The sequence below is a fragment of the Lutjanus erythropterus genome, chromosome 21 (genome assembly GCF_056507025.1).
Source record: "Lutjanus erythropterus isolate fLutEry1 chromosome 21, fLutEry1.hap2, whole genome shotgun sequence".
NCBI classification, from domain to species: Eukaryota; Metazoa; Chordata; class Actinopteri; order Lutjaniformes; family Lutjanidae; genus Lutjanus; species Lutjanus erythropterus.
Window position 1 is genome coordinate 1,912,982 of NC_139337.1, and position 21,613 is coordinate 1,934,594.

General features: G+C 39.0%; 2 protein-coding genes and 1 long non-coding RNA gene across 4 annotated transcripts in view; 1 reads left to right on the plus strand and 2 right to left on the minus strand.

Annotated features, from left to right (window-relative positions):
* LOC146307186 (CBY1-interacting BAR domain-containing protein 2-like) lies at nucleotides 1–5,421 on the minus strand. The gene is made up of 9 exons (XM_084746727.1): nucleotides 5,387–5,421; nucleotides 5,006–5,243; nucleotides 4,836–4,904; nucleotides 3,381–3,482; nucleotides 3,200–3,205; nucleotides 2,979–3,083; nucleotides 2,773–2,886; nucleotides 1,113–1,316; nucleotides 1–1,034 (listed from the first exon to the last, which is right to left on the minus strand). Exons 1-9 carry the CDS (start codon nucleotides 5,404–5,406, stop codon nucleotides 843–845), a joined length of 1,050 nt encoding a protein of 349 aa, XP_084602853.1. The 5' UTR covers nucleotides 5,407–5,421; the 3' UTR covers nucleotides 1–842.
* A 1,054-nt stretch (nucleotides 5,422–6,475) lies between these two features.
* Nucleotides 6,476–10,603, minus strand: LOC146307187 (uncharacterized). The gene is made up of 2 exons (XR_014772685.1): nucleotides 10,465–10,603; nucleotides 6,476–6,753 (listed from the first exon to the last, which is right to left on the minus strand). It is a non-coding gene; the product is annotated as an uncharacterized LOC146307187 (long non-coding RNA).
* Nucleotides 10,515–21,613, plus strand: part of frrs1b (ferric-chelate reductase 1b) — a 31,296-nt gene continuing 20,197 nt past the window's right edge. For both annotated transcript variants that reach the window (XM_084746725.1, XM_084746726.1), the window contains exons 1-7: nucleotides 10,515–10,707; nucleotides 10,798–10,949; nucleotides 12,210–12,304; nucleotides 12,488–12,623; nucleotides 14,375–14,563; nucleotides 17,887–17,985; nucleotides 18,092–18,239. In XM_084746725.1, the coding sequence (XP_084602851.1) occupies nucleotides 10,515–10,707; nucleotides 10,798–10,949; nucleotides 12,210–12,304; nucleotides 12,488–12,623; nucleotides 14,375–14,563; nucleotides 17,887–17,985; nucleotides 18,092–18,239 (1,012 nt within the window). The remainder of the gene's footprint in view (nucleotides 10,708–10,797; nucleotides 10,950–12,209; nucleotides 12,305–12,487; nucleotides 12,624–14,374; nucleotides 14,564–17,886; nucleotides 17,986–18,091; nucleotides 18,240–21,613) is intronic.

The window sequence follows — 21,613 nt, forward strand, 5'->3', positions numbered from 1 at the left end:
ACATACCATACATATGAGCTTAACACTACTTTCAAGTTTAATATTAAAAATTAAGTAAAAAGCAAAAATATTCCTTAAGTCAATGTGTAAATAATAAATTTACAACAACAGAAAGAATCACAAAGTAAAAATACAAAAGAAACATTTGGGTAGTCAATTTTTGTTCAAATAGCCCAATAGCATAGAAATACTCATCCATATATGATATTTCATATTAAAAATCAAATATCATATATAGACCAATATAACATTAAAAATGGAACTGGAGGCTGTTCAGATAAAACTGAAATATGTTCATTTGGGTTTGAATCAGTGAATTAAAACCTGTCAGTCAAATGATTTCTCTCTAGAAAGGTTTGACTTCTTGAACTACAAAGAACAATATTACATTAGTGTTATGAATGTGTTGTTTCATTGTTGTTTATGATGATCGGTGTGAGTTTTCCTTCAATTCCATCACTTCTCTATCACACTTGTCATGAAATATAATACATCAAATGATGCTGATCTATCCAGGTTTATTTTTGGAACCTTGTTTTTGGCTCAGCTGACTCCTTTCTGTCAGAAATAATGAGCAATAGAGCAGTTACAAATAAACCTGGACAAAACAATTTTCAGTGCATTCAGTGTTACATTATTAATATTGTGATGACTGGTAAAGGATGCATCTTGGTGATAACAGTAATAACAAGAGGTGCTGATGATTATAGTGGTGTATCTATTTCAGCATGGATGAAACTACATAACAACACAGTGTTGTCATCTCCACAGCCACAGAACTGTGTATAAATGTCTCTGTATATATAATGTAGGCTACTGTATGTGTTTCTATGAACAGCTTGTTACTTTTGCCATCTGCGCTTCTCAGCATATTGAGCAGCATAAGACTGCCTGCTGGTCTGCTGACCTTCCTCTTCCTCTGATTCATACATCTCATCCTCCTCTTCATCCTCTTCTTCTTCATCCTCTTCATCCCCCTCGTCCTCCTCCTCCTCCTCCTCCATGCCTGCCTGGCGTTGTAAACTGCTGCGAGACTGTAAATGAAATAAGGTGTGAGTGAGCGGTAACCTTCAGCATTTCGTCACCATGGTAACAAAGAGATCAGGGCTCACCCTCCTGGCTGTGGGTGGGTGCTGGCTGTGTGCTCTGTGGCTGTGACCCATGGTAGAGGCCAGCGTTGACCTGAGGCTGTGGTGTTTGGGGGAGGTCAGTGGAGGACTGGGGTAGCGGCTCATGAGGGAAGAAGAGTAGCTGCTCAGGGGGGTGTCCAGACGCCCAGCCAGGGAGTCGGACATCTTGATCCGTCCACTGAACAGCTGTGGAGTCAGGAAGACAGAGTCAGGTTTACTCTGAAAATAAGACAAACTAAGCTTTACTTTAAAACTGTCATTCATTTATCACCTGATGATGAAGCTTGAAACTGCAGTTACACTATGTGGTAAATACTGAGATGGGAACTAACTAAGTACAGATACTTTGTCACTTGAGTTTTCAGGTATCTGTACTTTACTTGAGTATTTCTTTTACTCTATTTCCTCCCTTCATTTTATTACAAATATCTATAATTTCTACTCCTTACATTTTCAAAGCCGGCTTGCTACTACAGTTTTAATGCAGGATAAAAAAAAACATTAAACAATGTAACAACACAAAAAATGACATGAAAGATGTAACAAGAAGAAAATGATGTAACATGACGTAGCAAAAACGAAAATGGCATAAAAGACCAGACAAGATGAAAACGATGTAACAAAACATAACAAGATGAAGACGATGTGAAAGATGCAAGGGGATGAAAGAAGTTCTGATTCTGTTACTATTTCTCACTATTATGTTTTCACAAACATATCTTAGTGACTGTAGTTTTAGTGAGCTTTAAAATGAGAAACTTTGTGGCCAGGCAGGCCACCATTATTTCCTGCTGAACAGACGAACCAAAACCAAGCACCGCCCAACTCACAAAGTCACCCACCAGCTCTACGCTCTCATCACTACTGCACATGCTCTGGTTGCAAAAAACAAAACAAAACAAAACAAAGAAAAACAACAACAAAAAAGACAAGATGGTTCAGACTTGAGGAAACTATAGTGTGTTTTTTTTCTTCTTTATTTTAACTTCATTTCTAAGATGTATCATGTATTTTTCCATCAATGTGGCTCAGCAGCAAACAGTTGTGAGGTAACCCTTCAATTCCCAGGTCCCATAATTTCAGTGGTACGTGGTAATAATCAAGTAATATATTTGAAATTTCTAAAATAGAAATTTAATTCACAAGTGTCATTTTCATGCCAAATTTTCAATGTGGGGGTAATTTGCAGGTTAATTCAGAGAACTTTCAAATGTTTCACTTTGTAACCAACCACATGTTAATTAACCATGTAATTTGTAGCTTATTTGTAGGTTATTTCTAAGAAATTTGAAATATATTACTTGGTAATTACCACCATTTTACCATGAAATTACAGGACCTAGAAACTGAAGCGTTACCCAGCTGTTGTTTCACACATCCAGCACAGCAACACATTTTCATTCATTTTGGGTGTTGTTTCTGATGAATGTTAAGTCTGATGTCAACTCTCTTTTGGCTCTGTTTTCTGCTCTACCATCTCCTAAGAAAAATATCTGGCACTTTAGTTCCTAAATGCTCCTCTGTGTTTGTGTGTCTGTTCAGTGCAGAGAAGGAACAGTGTACAGTGGGTTTATGTTTGCAGTTACGTCTCTATCAGGAATGTTTCAGGTGTTATCAGCTGTTTCATTAACAGCACAGCTACCTCCAGATCCTTCTGAGTGTCCATTGCCTCCAGGTTGTGGTATGTGTGTGTGTAGACCTCCAGTGCTTTAGCGTGGAACAGCATCTCCACTGTGATGAAGTCTGTGAAGATCCTCTGTCAGAAAACAAAGAATTCTTGTTGTCAGTGCAACACGGAGGATTTATGTGTTCAGTGTGTGTGTGTGTGTGTGTCTGTGTGTGTCTGACTTTGATGTCCTCCAGCTTCTGTCTCTGGAAGTCTGTGATGGTCTCCTCCAGCTGTCTGACACTGCGCTGGGCATTGTTAGAAGCCTTCTGAGCACTTACTTCTGCCTGTCAATTAAAATAGATACAGTCCACAAAGCTTTACCTCACAGTGTGTATCAGCTGCTCACAGGGTCAGTCATGTGATGATATTCATGAGATCATCAGAATATCATTTACATTACCTGAGACTGAAGGTCTTGTCAAGAAAATATCTCAAGTGTAAATGTGTATAAACTGCAAACATTCTTAATATCTGATGCCTTAAATGTGAAATAATACAACAGACATTGTCCTATATAGAAGCAGATATACTATGACCATTCATGTAAATTGCATATATGCATAGACTGTATATAAGGATACAATGCTTTGTCGATCTGCTGGGTTCCTCAGTCGGATTTTCTCAAGTTTCTGCAGCTCCTTCAGCTCTTTGTTCAGATCAGCGTTGAACTTCTTCAGATCTGCCTGGATGGTACAATGAAGATACACTGTCAGCTCACACAACATGTGTAACACTGATCTCAAATGAGAAATAACAGCATTTGTTGCAGAAATGGTCTGAATTATCTGTCAAGCTGCTAAGAATTACACCTGTCATGATGATAAGGAGCTCAAAAGACAAACAGACATTCTGAAAAATGCTAACTGTCAGAGAAAATCATGTTCCAAGAGACAAGAGAGAGTGTGTGACTGATGGACAAGCTATGTGGGATTAACATTCTCCTGAAGTATTCTTGCTTTAATTTATCTTCTATGGTTTCACCAAGAGACCTTCCCGTCAGGACCAGTCTAAAGGGGTTTTCACACTGCCTATCCTGGGGGAAGAGTTGACCCTGGGATAACTTAGCATCTGTCACATATACACAACATTAACCCACAGTTAACCTACACCCAGGGCTATGATTTGTGATGATTTAAACCATGTTAAATCAATTTTCAAATGTTATCCCTGCAAACTTGGGGCTATCCTTGCTGCAGAGCAGGCCTGGCCATGTGCCAGGATTGTTCCGGTGTGGATCCTTTCACACCGCATATTCTTGATGTAAGGGTCTCATTAGTCCTGGGCCAGAGTTTCACCCTGGGATAACTTAAGCCCCTTTTCACACACATAATTAACCCAGGGTTAACATTAGTCCAGGGACACACAATTCGCACTGCACTTTTACTAGCCCTGGGGTAAATGTTCATTGGAACAGCAACAAATGTTTCTGTTCAAAAATGATGTGACTACTTAACCCCATTTCACACTGGCACCATTTAGCCCCTTGTTTAGTTGATTTTCCTTATATTTCCTCATAAACCTGCAAATGTGGGTCTAACCCTGCCCCAGACCAGCACCAACAAGGGGTAGATAGAGGTGTTAAACCCAAGTTAAGGAGCTGTTAGCCCCAGACTAAGAAAGCTGGCACAATCCTGGCAAATTACAAAGTGGAACCAGGGACCAGGGATAGCCTCAAGTTTATCCTTGAAAATTGACTGAACCCAGGACCAAAATCTGCCACTGTGAAACAGGGCTTAAAGATCACATTGCTGCACAAATGAACATTTAACATAGGGCTAGCAGACATGCACTCTGAATCATATAACCTTTGGCTTAGCTTAACCTTGTCCTTACAATGTGTTTGTGAATGGGGGCTAAGTTATCCCAGAGTTAACTCTTGGCCCAGGGTTAAAGATAGCCCTGGGCTAAGAATTTGCAGTGTGTAAAGCTCTATAATGTCATTTGTATCTTCAACAATGCATTTCCAATAATAGTTGTTGGAAAGGGGGTCATCCTTTAATGATATTCAGACCAAACACACGTGTATCCAAACTTACCCTTTTATTTTTGACTATGTCTCTGTAGGATTTTAGAGGAGCAACAATTCTTGTCTCCAGTCTCTCTACCTGCAACAGTAAAGCATTCATTATGACAATAACTGTGTTAAAAAGACAGATGCTGAAGAAAACAGAGCACACTAATGCATGATAACTAGAGTCTCCCTGACCTGAGCCTGCCTGTAGTCCTGCACCATGGCCAGGTCCTCAGCCAGGTTCTTCAGGCCAATCTGGAGCTCAGGGTCCTCTGTGTTGGCAAAGTCAAAGAGCTGAACCACCAGCAGGTCTGCCTTGTCTCTCAGCTTGGCTGTCTTCCTAGTGTAGGACCCCAGCAGGGAACAGATTTCACCCAGGTACTTCTCAGCGTGTCTCACCGTCTGCTCCATGCTCTTCACCTGCACATCCCTGCTGGGACAAATCAGGTTATGTTTTATTGTAACATATTTGGAAGAAGGTAGCTTGTTAAAATTCCACACAAAGCTCCCCTGGAGTGGTTAAAACTGCCTCTATGTTTATTGTGTCTCTGGATGAATATAAAAGCAGATTCAGACCTGGACAAGAGGCTGTTCATGTTTGTCCTGGCGTCGTCCTCCCACAGCTCCTCTGCTCTGTTGTTTGCCCCAGCTGCTTCTCACCTGCACCAGGTAACAGAAGACTGTTGCCATAGAAACACCAACAACAGATAGAGAGTATTAGCTGTGGTGGGGGTGTAAGTGATGCTCTTTGCCACATGATGGCAGCAGAGTATTGTTATGGTCATGTACGAGACACTTTCTCTGGTCCAGCAGAGTCTTTCTGGTGCTCCATTTAAAGGATTTTGAAAGATGTGCCACATAATTGAAAAAAAAAAAAAAAAACGTTTCACTGTGTCACTTCATCCTCTGCAGTGTCTTTCTTAATATGTCAATGAGAAAAGTACATGCAGATCTTTATTCCTCTCTTCTCTTCCCTGCTGAGTGTCAGTAGGCTGGACATGGCCAACATTCAGCATTAAGGTTGTCCCATTCATGTCAAACAGAGTCAAGGGTGCTGCTATTGTGCATGTTGGTTCACTGGAAAGATTCTGTTACACTAAATGGAACGGGACTTTAGCTAGTATCATGGTACCCCCACAATGTCATATCAACATGGCTGCAGGATGGTTACCCATCACTGATTACAGACTAATTTATTGTTCCGCCTACTGTACACAGATCACGGTTTTGCACAGTTTTTATACATTTCATAACTGTGTGGTAGCACTACTTTTAACACATCTAATATGTCATTACTATCCATGTGGATTCTGATTTCACTTGTGGTAATTTTACAATAGTAACTATACATGTAGACTCTGCACTGTTCTTTATATTTTTACACTGTTTTTGCACATTACATTACTCATTTCACACCCTTTAATGTATTGATGCATGCTGCCTGTTGCACCATCTGCACTGTTCTGCACTTTTTTTCTTCTTGCATTCAATATCCTTTTTGTCTATTCTTGTTATGCTTATTGATGTTTCTCTTCTCACATCAGTACTAGTATTGCAATTATCTTATTTATGTATTCATTGTACTGTATTATTATATTATCTATATAAGTTGTTTCACTTTTTTTTGGGGGGGGGGCAAATGTGGGAAAATACACAAACAAGAGTAGACATGCAACAATTTATTGAGTATTAATGGTCTAATATATTAATCACCAATCATTTTGATAATTATATAACTGTTTGGTATCGGTATTAACACAGCGATGCAGGTGACTGAGGTTGGAATAATGTGGATTGTTTATTGCAAAGCTGGATTTGAGCAGCAGGGAGGTGGGCTGATGGTTGGTTGAGATGAGCAGGAGGGTTGAGCTGAGCTGAGCGTGGAGAGCTGAGCTGAGCACATGAAGTACTGGAGAAAGGGGTTGGAGGAGAAGCAGACAAAACTGCAGGAGGAGGAGAAACACAGTTAGTCTAAGTAAAAGTGACAATAAACAATTTTAAGAGAGAAGGCTAGAACACAGAATGAACAGGCACCACAATCCTGCAGGGTGCCTGTGGCAGATTCAGGTGTTTGTAGGGATGCAGCTGGTGAAGCTCTGCTCCACCTCTGGCACACCTGTCTCCACTCATACAACCACACAGACTCTGCAGGCTGAGCAGAGGTGGAGGGTCTGACAGATACGACAGTATGTAAATGGGATTTTGGTGAGCTGGTTGTGATTTATGTCCTGTCATTCCCAATTTAGGGTTCGGGCCCCCTCCAAAGGGTCACAAGATAAATCTAAGGGGTCATGAGGTAATTAATGGGGTTGGAAAGATGAAGAAAAACAAATATATTCATAGTAAACAGCACTCACCCTGCACAGCCAGTATAAGGGATCAGGTGCTGGTCAGTTGTAGCAACATCTTTAGTAAAATCTCAAAATAAGCCACGGTACAATAAATGGCTTTACTGTGACTTATTAAGAGTGAACTACACGGTTCACCAGTGGCTTCTTCAGTTTCATTCAGAAAAATGACATGAGCACTCACCGGTGTGATAAATATACATTGATAATGTGACTAATTGTCATGATCATTTCATTCTTTTTTTTAGTGCTTCAGCATTTTTCATAAAATAAACATTTATCTGAATAGTATGACAGTTTAACAGAAATTACATTTATCAAAAAATATAGGAAGAATAAACAGTTACAAGAATTAGCCCATGAAGTAAAAATGAAGTGAAATGATTGTGATTAACAGACAGATGATCAGTTTATATTCATCACACCTGTGAGAGCTTGTGTAATCTTGCTGAGAAACCCTGAAGAAGCCTTGGGCGAAATATGTTTGTTTGTTCTCATTAAAGTCACAGTAAAGCCAGCTCAGTGTGCGCTGGTATATTTTGAGATTTTACATCTACAGTCATGTTTTGGAGTTTTCTCTAATCTTTTCTTAATTTGTGAGATATAGGATCATTTTGTCCTCCTCGGGCTGAGGAAGGGAGGTGTCTCTTCGGTTGAATTTCTTTACATTCAAACCACCAACTTCTATATTGCTTTAGGTCAGGTTTCATACAGACCAGCTAACATCATACACAAATATCTCCTGCTTTTCTGCCAAGTATCAGCCTGTAACAGTCTGCATTCATCTAAAATTGACATCCTTCTCACTAACAATAGGTCTCCCTCACAGCATGCATGTTATCCGTGTAGCACTACCTCCTCCTGCTGGTGCAGTCCTGGTACTGCAAACTAAAAAATCTAAAAGAGTGGACTTCACATTTTCCTGTTAAATCCAAGAGACCTATGATTTATTGCTTCATACTTGGTAAAAAATTTCAAAATCCTTTAAATGAATGAACCATGTCAGGCAGAGATGTTCTGTCCTACACATCAGATCCTACTGACTCAAGAAAACATCATTTAGCACAGATTCCTGAAAAAAAATAAATAAAAATCCTCTAATAAATATCGTAATTGCAATATCAGTTAAAATGATCACATTTTTCTAGTACAGAGAAAATGAAAAAATAAAATACATTTCACTTGAGTGATTATCACATTTTGCAGAAAAGTGTGTGTTCTAACAGAGCAAACAATGAAACAATCTCTCATACTTGTATGAGTATTTTCAGTTGTCACCATAAAGCACTGATTAGAAAATTATGTAAAATGAAGACATCACTCACTTTATTTATTACCAGAAAAATTTGAAACAACCTTTTTCACAGCAGCCATTTTGACATGAAACACTATATTAAACACAAGTGTTACCAGTGATACTAATTAAGGTTCTGTTCTATTTAGGTCAAACAGTCACTGGCTCACTGGAAACCAATCAACCATGAAAACTGTTGCTGTGAAAACGGTTTTAGAAATGGAGTCAATCACTATGAAGCTGAGGGAAAATATATTTCCAAGAAGAGAACTGAAATGTCTGATTTTCTTCCATGGAAAGTGAAGGCAGCAGAAGCCATACCCTCTGAGTGTCAACATTAGTTTGTGCATTCAGGGTGAAGACCTCAGCACTGGGTGGAGGTGAGTCCAAACACTGAGTTGAACTTGTTAAAGTGTCTCACAGCTGTGAGACAGAAGAAGGTCTCTTACAGTGTATTTAGTTTAATATGACAAAGGAGCATGAGACAAAGTTATTCTAAAGTTAACGTTAAGACGTTAAGACTTCAGCAACACTACTAACACTACTAACACAAAAAATAAAGGATAAGAAAAACTAGAACTGAATATCTGTTTTTCCACAAAAGATAGCCACTGGATAGCCTTGAGATATAAAAAATATAATGATTTTGTCATAAAATGGAGCAAGTAAACATGATTTGAGGATTTTTTTCAAAAAATTGTTTTTTGGGGGTAAACTTTAAGGTGCATAATCTTATAACAACCCTGTACCATAATGGTAAGGAATTAAAAAAGAGTTATTGTACAATTTGAATAAAATTTATTACAATAGTAATACAGTGGAAAACATTCTGTCCAGTTTAAAATCTTTGAAATTTAAAACACATAAAGTGAACTCTTTTCTTAAGTTTGTCTGGATATTACTTTTAGACACTGTACCATTGTGGAACACCCTGTAGAAATGAATGCATTAAAGGGTGTCAGCATATTTAAACAAACTTTACATCAACATCTATCAAACCAAACCATCAGAATCTCCTCAAAACAAGACAGTCAGTCACATTTCACTGTTTGATCAGGTGTGTTATATTGCAGCGCTTGTTTTCAGTTTCATGGTGTGTGTCTCTGCTGACAGATGGAATGAATACAACCTGACTTTTAACACCAAAATAAAATTGAGAAAACAAAGAAGTTGTATTAATAATAATAATTATTATTGTTATTTTAAAATAAACACCAATCCCAACTAAAAGAGGTTGATTTTCTTTGGTTCACTTTCTTTCTGTCAAAACTGGCAGTTGAGGGTTTCTTGACTTTTGGTTTGGCATGGAGCCGCTCAGTGTGACCTGCTGGTTTGTTATCTCAGACAGTGTGTTGAGCTCAGTGTGATCTGTAGCTGACTGATTATCTGCAGAGCTGATGACAGTGTGTCAGCCTCTGTGCAGCCTCCCTCTGCTGTCTCTACAAATATAATGTGAGCCAGTGAGTCAGCTGCACACTCACTTCCACATTTATCCTGGAAGGCTGTTTCTGTTTGCTATACGTGTTAATATTACAGCATTATTTCTGTCTTTGCCAAGTTGTGTTACACAATCTGCAACTCTACAGTTGTTTAATCTTAGTGTTTGTATAGTACAGGCTATATATTGACTGTCAAACATTTATTTGTGGTCTGGGTCAGAAAACTGGGATTAAACTTTATTCGAAATGTCAGAAATCTGACTTTAAAATTGGAATTCAGAGAACAAATTCAGAGCAGCCATGTTTATTTGAGTTTTCAGTTTGAAGTAAAAATTATGAGATTACAGTAAGAATTATGCAAAAAACAGTGTAGAGCAGGGCCACATATGGAAAAAGATTTTAGTTCCAAGTTTAAATTCATACTTCGAGTCAGAAAGTTGAGTTAAACTTGTAATTAAAGTTAGAATTTTAATTTCAAAATTCAGGTGGCCCTGATCCTCTGCTGTGTCATGTTCTATTGACATATTCATGTTTTAATAACATGTGTAATAAGTTTGTGGAGAGTATTTTTACCGGTCTGTTTGGCTCCTGTGTCTCCTCTGCTCTCGGTGTAGACATCAGCGATGTGGCGTTCATGCTTCGTGCTGGCAGTGCTGACTGGCTGTGTGGACCCAGTCTCAGGGTACAGTAATGGGAAAGTGAGTGTCGCCTGTGAAGACATGGTGCCTCAGCATGGTTATGATCCCAGCCCAGAGCCTCCTCCATACAGCATCACTGTGGACACATCCACACTCAGTCCAGGGGACAACATCACAGGTAGGCTGATGGACTGGAGTTCCCACTGTGATGACACATCGCACTTCCTGTTAGCTTACAGCTGTCTCTCCTCTTATTCTTCATCCACAGTATCTTTACAAGTGGCCTCCTCCACATCCATGTACTTTAGAGGATTCCTGATAGAAGCTAGGGATGCTGGGAAACTGACCTCCTCAGCAGTGGGATTCTTTGTCCTCATTGATCCACTGGAGTCCCAGCTGCTCCTGTGTGGACACACTCAGGTACACAGCAGTCTCACCTGCTACACTTCATTTTTCTTAAAGGGGAACTTCAATATTTGTCAACTTGGGTCTGAATAGAATATTCTCAGAGAGTTCTTACCTTGGCCTAAAAAATTCTTGCAAGGAGTCCTGCTTAGGAGTAATTTAGAAAAACTCTCAAAGACAGAAACTCTTAGTGAAGAGGTGTGGTTCATCCTGTATGACACATGCTTTTAAATAATGCAAAAAAGAAAAAAAAAACAGGAGAAAATGCTCTGTGATAATGGGAATAGAATGGACAGTTGACACACTTTAAAAAATATCCAAAAAAGTGGAAATTAAATGAACAGTGTCACAATTGTCATCACTTTAATTTCTGGTGTTACAAGGGAGATTTATCTGCCTTGTCTGGTTTTATTATTTATTGTAAAACACTAGGCCTACAGATTTAATAACACACAGCCACATTCTTGGACTTTAACTGCACACATGTGATACTAAAACTATTCATATCTGTGAGGGTTTGTGGAGCTTCAGTCCCAGTCTTGAAGAGATGCTACAAATTCAACAAGCCACCAGACATCCAAAAGCTTCAAATGTTTGTAGGTGCAAATATAAAGAAAGGCCCAAAGCTTTATAAGGCTTCCTCCACCCCCTAATACAGTTTTGTCTACAGTTATCAAGCTAATGGCTAACTCAAAACTGTACTCACCTCTTCCTGGTTCCTCAGCAGGAGGCGGAGACAAAAGAGCGAGGTGGGACTAAGCACCTGTTTAAATGCTCCAGGAGCAAACCATTCAGATGAAGGGGGAACAAACAATCCATCACACAAATAAAAAAATCAGCATTTATGTGATTATTTGAGTGTACCTGTTGTTGATTTATTGATAGGAATTGTGAACATTTATTATCTCATAAGCTGTTTTTCTCACCTCAGTGGTTTTGTCCATCTACTAACCTGCAGCAGGGAGGGTATATAAGGCAGAGAGCTGCTTGTAGTGTAAGTCTGGTGTTGGTGTGTCTAATGATGTCTGTGTAGAGACACAAATGCCACAGTTGGTGCTTTGAACAGTCAGGCAGCTTCTCTGTTCATCACACACTGGAGGAGGGATCTTCCACTGAGCCCTCTGAAGTAGAAAATGCTGCTGTCACCCTCTTACTGCACTTAATTATGACTTACTGTGTGTAAGCATGAACTAAAGCTGCAGGTAAGTAGCTCACAGCCTCACTATGATGAACATGATGTGGTTCTTTGTGTCTGTCAATCCCCGTCATCTGCAGGGATCTGCGGTGAGCCACAGGAGCAGCACAAGAAAGACTCGCATTCAGGCTGTGTGGAAACCTCCAGAAAACCCTCCACAAAGAGTCCAGTTTCTGTGAGTACACATTACACCTTTGACTGCCACATGTCAGTACAAATAAAACACATGACTAGAATCAGATGTTCCAAATGAACTGACAGGTCTTGATACTTGTGAGTGTGTGTAATCACACAGCTTTTTGGCCAATGATGTTTCCATATTTTACTATCTGAAGGTGTGTTTGGTGTGTTGTTGCAGTGTGACGGTGGTGCATCAGTATAAAGTGTACTGGGTGAGGATCGCAGGTCCTGTGGTGTTTATCAAAGGAGGGACTCCTGCTCCATCCACTGCTGCTCCTGCTCCGACCAACAGCCCCACACCTCTGAACACCCCGGTCAGTATCTCACATCAGCACAGACAATTTAAAAAGTTGTCTGCAACATTTTCAATTCAACAAATAATAACTCGACCTTTAGTGTGATACAAAAGTCATGAAAGTGTAACAGGCACTGAGTCATGAGGCCTGCAGTAAGACAATCATTTTGTTTTGTAAGAAAATGGAAATGATAAGACAGGTAACAGGTGATGTGTTTCTTTTCATCACCTCTGACAGACAGTCTGGGAGCTGTCTTAGCAGGTAGGTGATGCCCCCTGGTGGCAAAAATCATGATTCAACTCCCAACATAAATGTTTTGAAATATATTTTATTGAGGCAAAGAAAATCATTCACACAGTCAGGATACAATATGTGAAAAAAAGGGGGGGGGGGGGGGGGGTGTTAGAAACATTTTTATTCAGTGGGCCTATAGGTTATGAAGCCTGTCAGTATATTCCCTGCAGATGTTAAAGTAACATTTATAGAATAATTACAGTAGGAACCTTAATAAAACCACAATTTAAACACTGCAGTTGCAGGAATATTTTTAATCCACTCAAAAGAAATTAGTTAATGAAATAGTGTGATGTTTTCACTTGAATGCCTTTTGCCTTCCTCATGTGGACACATAGGTGACGTGATAATACACACAACAGAACAAAAGGTTAAATACTAATCTAACATGCCAGAATTAAATTTTCCTCCCCAGAAAGTATTTTTCACTGGATTCTGCCAGAATATCGGGGAGCTCCCAGACTGGGATCGGCACATATTTCATTGTATCTAGTACCTCCTTTGTCACAATCAAAATCTTTAAATAAAGTTTGTAATATTAATATGTAAAATTTAATGTTATCTGATAATTACTGCAAATCCCATAGCAAAGTAAGTGGGTATTTGCAATGTGAAATAACTGGCTAAATTCAGAGCTTTAGTGCTGTTAGTTTAATTACAAGAGCACACAGAGATGCTATAATTCAATTCAAATTTACAAAGATAATAGAAATGTATAGAAACAATGTAAATAAAAGAGACAAAATCTACCTGAATTTATAAGAGTAGGAAGATCAGGTTGTCTACAGTAGGAAGACCTCCCAAGTAAAGTAAATTACTTTAGTAATTTCGTAAATCACATAATGGAGCCACACCTTACTGTGCATCACAGCAGCAACTATTTTGTGAAGTTTTCATAATTTTTGACACTAACAATGTCACAAAGATTTTGATGCAAAGCTATGGTCATGTTTAAGGTTGTATTTTGTGGTGGAAAGATAACTAAAAATTTGTATTCAAGTACGAGTATTGTTAAATTACTCAAATATTACTCAATAAAAAAAATACTTAAGTAAAAGTACAAAATATTTTCCTTAAAAACTTTTCAGAGTATTAGTTACTTTTTAACCGCTGATGTTTGATGCATTATCAATCACAGGAATTCAATCAAAGGAACTTCTGTGTCTCTTAATCTTCAGTCTAAGTTGCTCCTAACTCTTCTCCTCTGTTCTGCTCAGTGTAATGCATACAGACTTTAAAAGTACAAATACCCCCCCAAACGTCTTAATTACAGTAATTTTAGTACTTGTAATTAGTTACTTAAACCCCTGGTATACAGTGTAGCTTTAGATACAACAGGCATCACTGTCAACATTTTATTTCTTCAGTAAAAAAATAGTTCCAGAGAGATGGTTCAAAGGATGGGCTGCTGATGTTCTAGAATAACCAGATGACTGCCGTCTCCATGTCTAACCTGTTGTCTTCTCCGTCCCCAGTTCAGTTCAGTGGGATGTGGCCACAGTAAATCCTGCCTCAGAGACCCACCTGGCTGTCAGCCAGAGTCAGATCCTCACTGTTTCTTCCTGTCATTTACCACCGATCAACAAGGATCGAGCGTGATGTTTGAACTCAGCGGACCTGCTGAAGGGTACGTGTCCTTCGCCCTGTCTCTGGACAAATGGATGGTGAGTTTCATAATGGGATGTACTGGCCTCCACTGCTAACACCACAAAAAAAAAAAAACAAACAAAAAAAACTTCTCTTAAACGCAGACAAGTTCTGGGTCATGTTTATCAAACTAAGTGATTTCTGGTGCCTCACACTGAAGTGTAGGAAGAGATTTTTGCTAAAAGTATGACTCATACCAGTGTTTTTACATCCTTCAGCTCATTTACTTCAAATGAAATATTTATTCCATTTCACAAACTTTTTTTCCCAAAGCAGCTTGTAATGTTCTAGATTTGAAATGTATCCTTCCTTGCAATTGTTGTTGCAGCTGTGATTAACTCTATGAAACAGTCCCCGTTTGGGAAAGTTTAGTCACTGAAATGACTCATAAGACAAAAGTCATATGACTAAAGTCACATGATGCACTTAATGATATATTCCTTACAGCTTTTAACCCTGTAAAGCCTGACGTGAAATAAAGCTGCATCATTAAATTCTACATAATAATGATTGAGGGATTCACAGAGAAATTATCTCATATACCTGCTGTCTCATATTTGATATGTCCATTTTCAACATATTTTTACTACAAATATTAAGTAATTATTGGTGGCGTCTCTAAAGTAAATATTCATATTGAAGTATTACATATATGAATGTGAATTCTCAGTGTAATGCTTTCAAAATTAGCAAAGATTTCCCTGACAAAAAAGTGCGACTCACTATGTGAAGGCAGCCATGTTGGATTTTGCACTCAGACGCAGGCTGCTGCCTGCAGTGCACTGATATTCCACCAGAGGGCAGAAGACATGTCTCAGACAACAGGGTTTTTCAGGGAGGAGTTGATCATACTGATGTGGAAGAGGTCTCTGAAACTCAGATATGATGCAAATGGCGTTTTGATTTCACCACAGTCTCCTGGGTGGAAATCCTGTGTTTGTTTAAGCCATTCATCCACCCCACCTCCTCCAGATGTGGGCTTTCTGCGTCTTTATTCTACGCCAACAGCCCACTGTGTCTCACCCAGCCGCCAGTGGGTGTGCAGTCAGTCGTTTAAAAAACCCAGCTAGTCACTTTCAGCCACTAACAGCTACCTCACTTGTCTGTATGCGTAGCTGGAAGCGGTGACATCAGCAGTATGTGATGAGTTGGGAATGAGACCAGGCTGAAATCTCATGATCACTGTTTCATTTCAAATGCAACATGCTGGACTACAGAGCCCACACAATGAAGAGAAATAGACAGACAGAAACTTTACTGTCATTCAATATACACAAGTGTATACAGGATGAAATTTTAATTGCACTTGGCTCAGCACAGGATTAAAATTTAAAATATAAATGAGGGACAGATTCTGACTGTCAGATGGCTGTCTGACTGAACTTTACATGTAGATACTTATGTATCTATAGATATAGAGCACTTAGCAAAAATAACACATTTATGGTGGTAGCACTGAATACAGTGCATTTAGGAATCTACATTTAGGGTTTTATTTACTTATTTCTTTAAAAAAAATGTATGCATTTGTTTAGATGATCTGGCTGTTAATAGGTCCTTTAAAAACTGTTTACAGTGCCATCAATATGCAGCTTAAGGATTTATTGTACATGTTTTGTAGAAAGAACTGCTTAAATTTTAACAATGACTCGCTCAGGATAATGATAAAAGAAAAAATATCTTGGGACACAGTTCACTTTTTGGAAAATGTCTGGAGCTTTCAGCCACATTATGTGACCTCCATCAGTGCTCAGTTGTCATGGAGATGGCTCAGTGGTTACATCAGTGAAACAGCACGGAGCCTGGAAAAGAGAGTGATGAACACTAGAAACAGACAACTTCATTTATCTGAGAACAGCAAACTGAAAAACACTCCCAGCATCCACTGGGAGAAGGTCCGAGGTCATGGACCAGAAGTCAGTGGATGTCCAAAGAAAAAGACAGAAACATGGAGTGCTTTTCATTACACTGAATTCTGCCTCCTCGTCTCCTCTCTTTCCCGTCAACCTGGAAGTTGTTTCCTCTGCCATGATGAAGGATCTTCCAATTGCTTAAATGCACTTGGAGGAGACGAGGAAAGAGGATTCTTCTGGAGGAGCTCAGACGAGGATACACCAGAGTATCCTGCACAGAAGTCTTTTATCAAATGCACTGATCCAGCTGCTGTCGCTTCTGAGTGATGCTGAAAGGAACCGAGGATTTTTTATTTTGCAGCTTTGTCTCCTCTGTCCTCGCGTCTCTCCTCACATCTTTCTCTCTCTCACTGTCCTCGCTGGGAGGAGCTGTTTTGCATGTCTGTTTCACATTAATTAGAGTTCAGATTAATGCAGAATCTTTTGCTGAAAGAGTAAGTGTCTGTTTGAGTTGTAAGAAATCATTCATGATCGTGTAGAAGGCATAGATTGTTATAACACTTTAAACTAAGCAAAATGTTAATACAGTTTGGGGCAGTGAGACAGGCAGCCACTTAACTCACTGTCCCGAGTGCTAGTGAGCACTACTCATTTTTGCACATGCAGTTTCTACATATTCCACCTTTAATGTCATAAAATAATCAGTATAGTATAGTAGTATAGTATAGTATAGTACCTTTACTGTACTATATAGTATATAGTACAGTATAGGTAGCCTAAAAACAATTCTGGGACTATGTAACCCCCAATTAAGAGAATTCTGAGCACCTTTAAAAAATAAAATGGCCACTCACTATGACTATGCTGTGAAATGAAAAAAAAAAGTATCTGACAGAGCTGACATGTATGCTGACAGGTGACATAACTCTTAATTCTCTCTAATAGTTGAATAATGTGTTTGAAATGAGCACTTTTTTCAATTGAATACAACAAACAAACACTTGTGCCACCTAGTGAAAAAAGTCTGGACACGCCCCTGTACGTGACATCAACTCGAGAAGTTATTCATTTAATATAATATTGTGTTATAAATGATGTTACATGTTTGTCACAAAGACAAACTACATTATCAACAGAAATTGTAAGTGGGCAATATTATAATGGTATTTATTTCTTAATAAAAATTATAAATGTCAAACTTTTTGATTATGCAGCTAATTAAATAATCTTGTATTTAATACAACCATTAGCATTTCCTTTATGTTTTATATTATGATGCTATGACTTTTTGTGTCTGACGTAGTTGACACAGCCAAATAAATTCAATTTAAATAAAAAAAATGTAATCACAAGGATGTTGGAAGAGTTTGATGTTTTAAAAATATATTTTTCCCAATAAAATTTAATTGTAAGAATCAAAACCCTGTCAAAAATACAGTGTTGTCCCACCTCTGAAAACTGACTGAAGTGTTTCTCTGCCACTGTAGGGGAATGATGACATCTACCTGTGTGTGAATGATGGAGGCAGACTCACCATCAGTGCTGCACATGTTGCTGGAAGAACACACCCTGAGCAGGAAACACAGGTACATACGTACACACACACATACACACACACACAAATCATCAACAGTGTCTGTATGTTTGAACAGTCAGTCAGTCGTCAGTGTTGACCTCTCTGTGTGTCTGCAGGAGGATCTGTGGGGTCAGGCCTGGAGGCTGGCAGATGGGGTCATTCAGTGTCGTTTCCATAGAAACATCATCCTCCCTCAGCTGGAGAACAGGTTCAGCTTAAACCAGAGCTACTACCTGTTTCTGGCACATGGAAGATCTCAGCAGGGTAAGACAGCAGTGACCGATCTTTGATTTCTTCTCAAAAAATATATTGGCCAGTCATTTAAATCCACTCCCAATCTGATACAGTTGAGTGGCAGGAAAAAAAGAATCAACTGTACGATTGAATGGATTTGATACTACTATAATTTAAAAGGATAGTCTGTATTATTTGAAGTGTGGTTGAATGAGGTCAATGTATTACTTACAATACTGTACTGGAGGTCGACATCAGTGGAAGTGTACACTATAACAAGAACCCTGGGAAAGTGTATGTGTAAAGTTACCTAGCAACTGTGTATATGATATAACGTTAATGCTTACAGACTGAGGCTAAAGCTAGCTTTCATCTAGGCAAACATTGGTTGGATGGTGAAAGGCGACAGGTATATTTACATGATGGATGACAGAAATACACTCATTAATGCTGGAAAACGAAGTGCAGGGAGTCTATTAGTGCAGTGGACCTTGAGACAGGTCATCCAGCCAGACCAACCAGACCGCAATTGCTACAGTAATAGAGGTGGGATAAGGGCTGAGCTAACTTGGCTTTGACCTGAGACAGTGAGCCAAAGAGAGATGCATCATTGTCGACCCACTTTGATTCTTCATCAGCCCACATCTTCCTCCTCAATCCCCCACAGAACAAATGCAGATGCAGTGGTAACTAACACATTTCTCTGGAGGTAAAGTTACTGCAGCTAGTAAATTAGTCTTAGTTAGCTGGGCATGTAATGTTTGCAGCTTATGTTAGAGCAGATGAAGACAGAGTTTAATCCATTCACATTTTTGAGAGACGACAAAAAAGACACCACCATCCAGATTCATGAAAAACAGAGTATCACTCCTCTCAGAGCCTCCTGCTCACCTTCAACATGGAGAGAAATGGAAAGCCTGACAGCCCTAGTTGATGATTCTGATTGATTCTGAGATGATTCTGGGAGGAAACCAGGAAAGGGCAATGAAAAACAGGGGTCTCTTGGTAAAATTAGGAGGGTTGGCAAGTATGTTCATCAGTGTATAATCACCTGAAAATAAGAATCACTGTGGTTTTGTCACCTTAGAGTGAGCCCTTTATATCTACAGAGAGAGCAGGTTCTCTTTCACTGTAGACACCATATGGAGCCACAATGTTTCTACAAGGACTGAATGATTCAGAAAAATGATCTCATTGTAATTATTTTGACTGATATTGCTATTGCGATAAGATTGTCAATATTCGGGAATGATAATTTTTACATCTTTGTTCTTATTTTCATTGAACACATTAAGATGATTATGCTGTGATCTTTGCAGGTATTTCTACCAAACAAAGATACTTTATTAAGTCTGTAGAATATCATTAGGAATATATGATAATGACTTTGTGGGCCAACTCCACAGCCTGACAATATTTAATGTAAAATGGTATTTTGAAACACATTTCACCTTTAACAAATATTGCACCTCTAGCTATTTGAAAATTGCCATTGTAGCCAGCTTTAGTTTCTGCAGTAGCCCAGAATGGACCATTGCAAACTGGCTCTAGTTGCAGCCTTTCACATTTTGTGAGAGTCTCCCGCTCACTGTAGGTTCTTCTACATGCAGGAGAGTGAGACGTGGTACAGCAATCTGCAAACGTGCTTTGAGCTAAGTGTTAGCATCAAATGCTCTCTCTGATAATGCTAACATGGTGATGTTAAGCTGGTAGCTATGGCATTTACTATGTTCTTCATCTTAGTTCATCTTTACCCTTCACTGACTGTGAAGAGTAAAGATGGAGTTGTGGGGTTTATGATCTGTACTGCAGCCAGACACCAGGGAATGATCAAGCTGTTGTGGCTTCACTTTCGGGGAGCTGTCATGTCGTCCATCTTTACTTAGTCTGTGCCAAAGGTTCACCTTGTGAGCATTATAATTTAATTTATTCTCATTTAATTAAATGGAAAGCCTAAAAGTCCTAGTTACGGTTGCTAACCTATGATTGGACAGTTGTTGTTTGGAGGTGGGGCTTAGTGAAGGGTCAGTTCAGTGTCTGTAAAACAGTTAATTCAGCAGTTCTGTATTCAAAGTGAGAGAGTGACTCCTCTCCTCTTTGTTTTGTTTGTCATAAATGTTCGAAATATAAAATTCAGCCCTCCTCCCCACCCAATAATTTGAAATCCCTCAAGCAAAATGATTTAGTATATAAACTGTGTTACTGAATCAGTGTTAGAACTCCCTATTAAGTCTGGTCATCACACAACTGTAGCTCCACAGACATGACTGCTAAACCTCAGGGTTATGTAGCACAACTTTATGTAAGTATGAAATAAAGTAGATTTTCGATGTTCCTTCCTCCTCTTGCCCACTCATGCTCCCTCGGTGTCTTAATTCTGCTCTCTCCCGCTTTTCTTTCGTCTTAAGTCAAATCTTTGTTGAACCTCGTACCACCCACTGCTCTGCCCGCTGGACACCAGCTCTGCTCCGCTCACTGCCAGCGCTGGGAACGTTTACAAGAACATAAACATGAACATGTACCCTGTGGCCTTTTAAAAAACACATTTTATGAAGTATACAACTGAAACATAAAGGGACACTTCACATACTTTGCACATTAGATCTGTCTACAACTCATGATTAATTTTACTCAGCCTGTGAAAACACTGTCTTCTGAAGCTTTGTTGGTCTGAAAAGTAATCCTGCGGATGTCATAGTGATGTCATAAGGATTACAGGATAAGAAAGCCTCAGTTAGGAACATGGGGTGAAAAATGCTATGGAGTTGCATCATGGGAAATGTAGGATCTATTGACACCTTTTGTATACAGCTGCTGCCAATGGGTTCTTTGCATATCACTATGTTCAACCTGAGGCAAGTTAGCAACAACCACCAACACTGCAGCAGTGTCTATGGTTTACAACTGTTCAAGTCGGGAAAAAAAAACAAGGGCTACTTTCAAGTTCTGAAAATAATAGTACATAAAGGCGAGAAATTAAAAAAACACTCACAGAGATATGACAACAGACGTGGATTAAAAACCTCCGTTCAGACTGAGGTAGAGTCCAACAATGTTGATGTAGTCCTATAGAGTGACCACTTCATGAAAGATAAGGCTAAACTCATTTTGCTATCCACAGAGCTCACTATAACAGATGAAAAAATACACCAAAGCCATCGAATTATACATGAAAATGACAGACACCCTAAATATATTCTAAATTTATAAAAGGAAAATCCTGTTCTATCAAATTAACTTTTTTTTTGAAGAGATGCTGAGAAGTTTATTTTCATTATTAGCTACCATGCTAGACAGCTAACACTACATTTCTACTGCAGTTTAGCAGCCAGGGTGAAAACTAGATTAATAAATGTGAACATCTACCAGCCAGTGACAGAAAAATGTTCAGATTCACCAGCAAT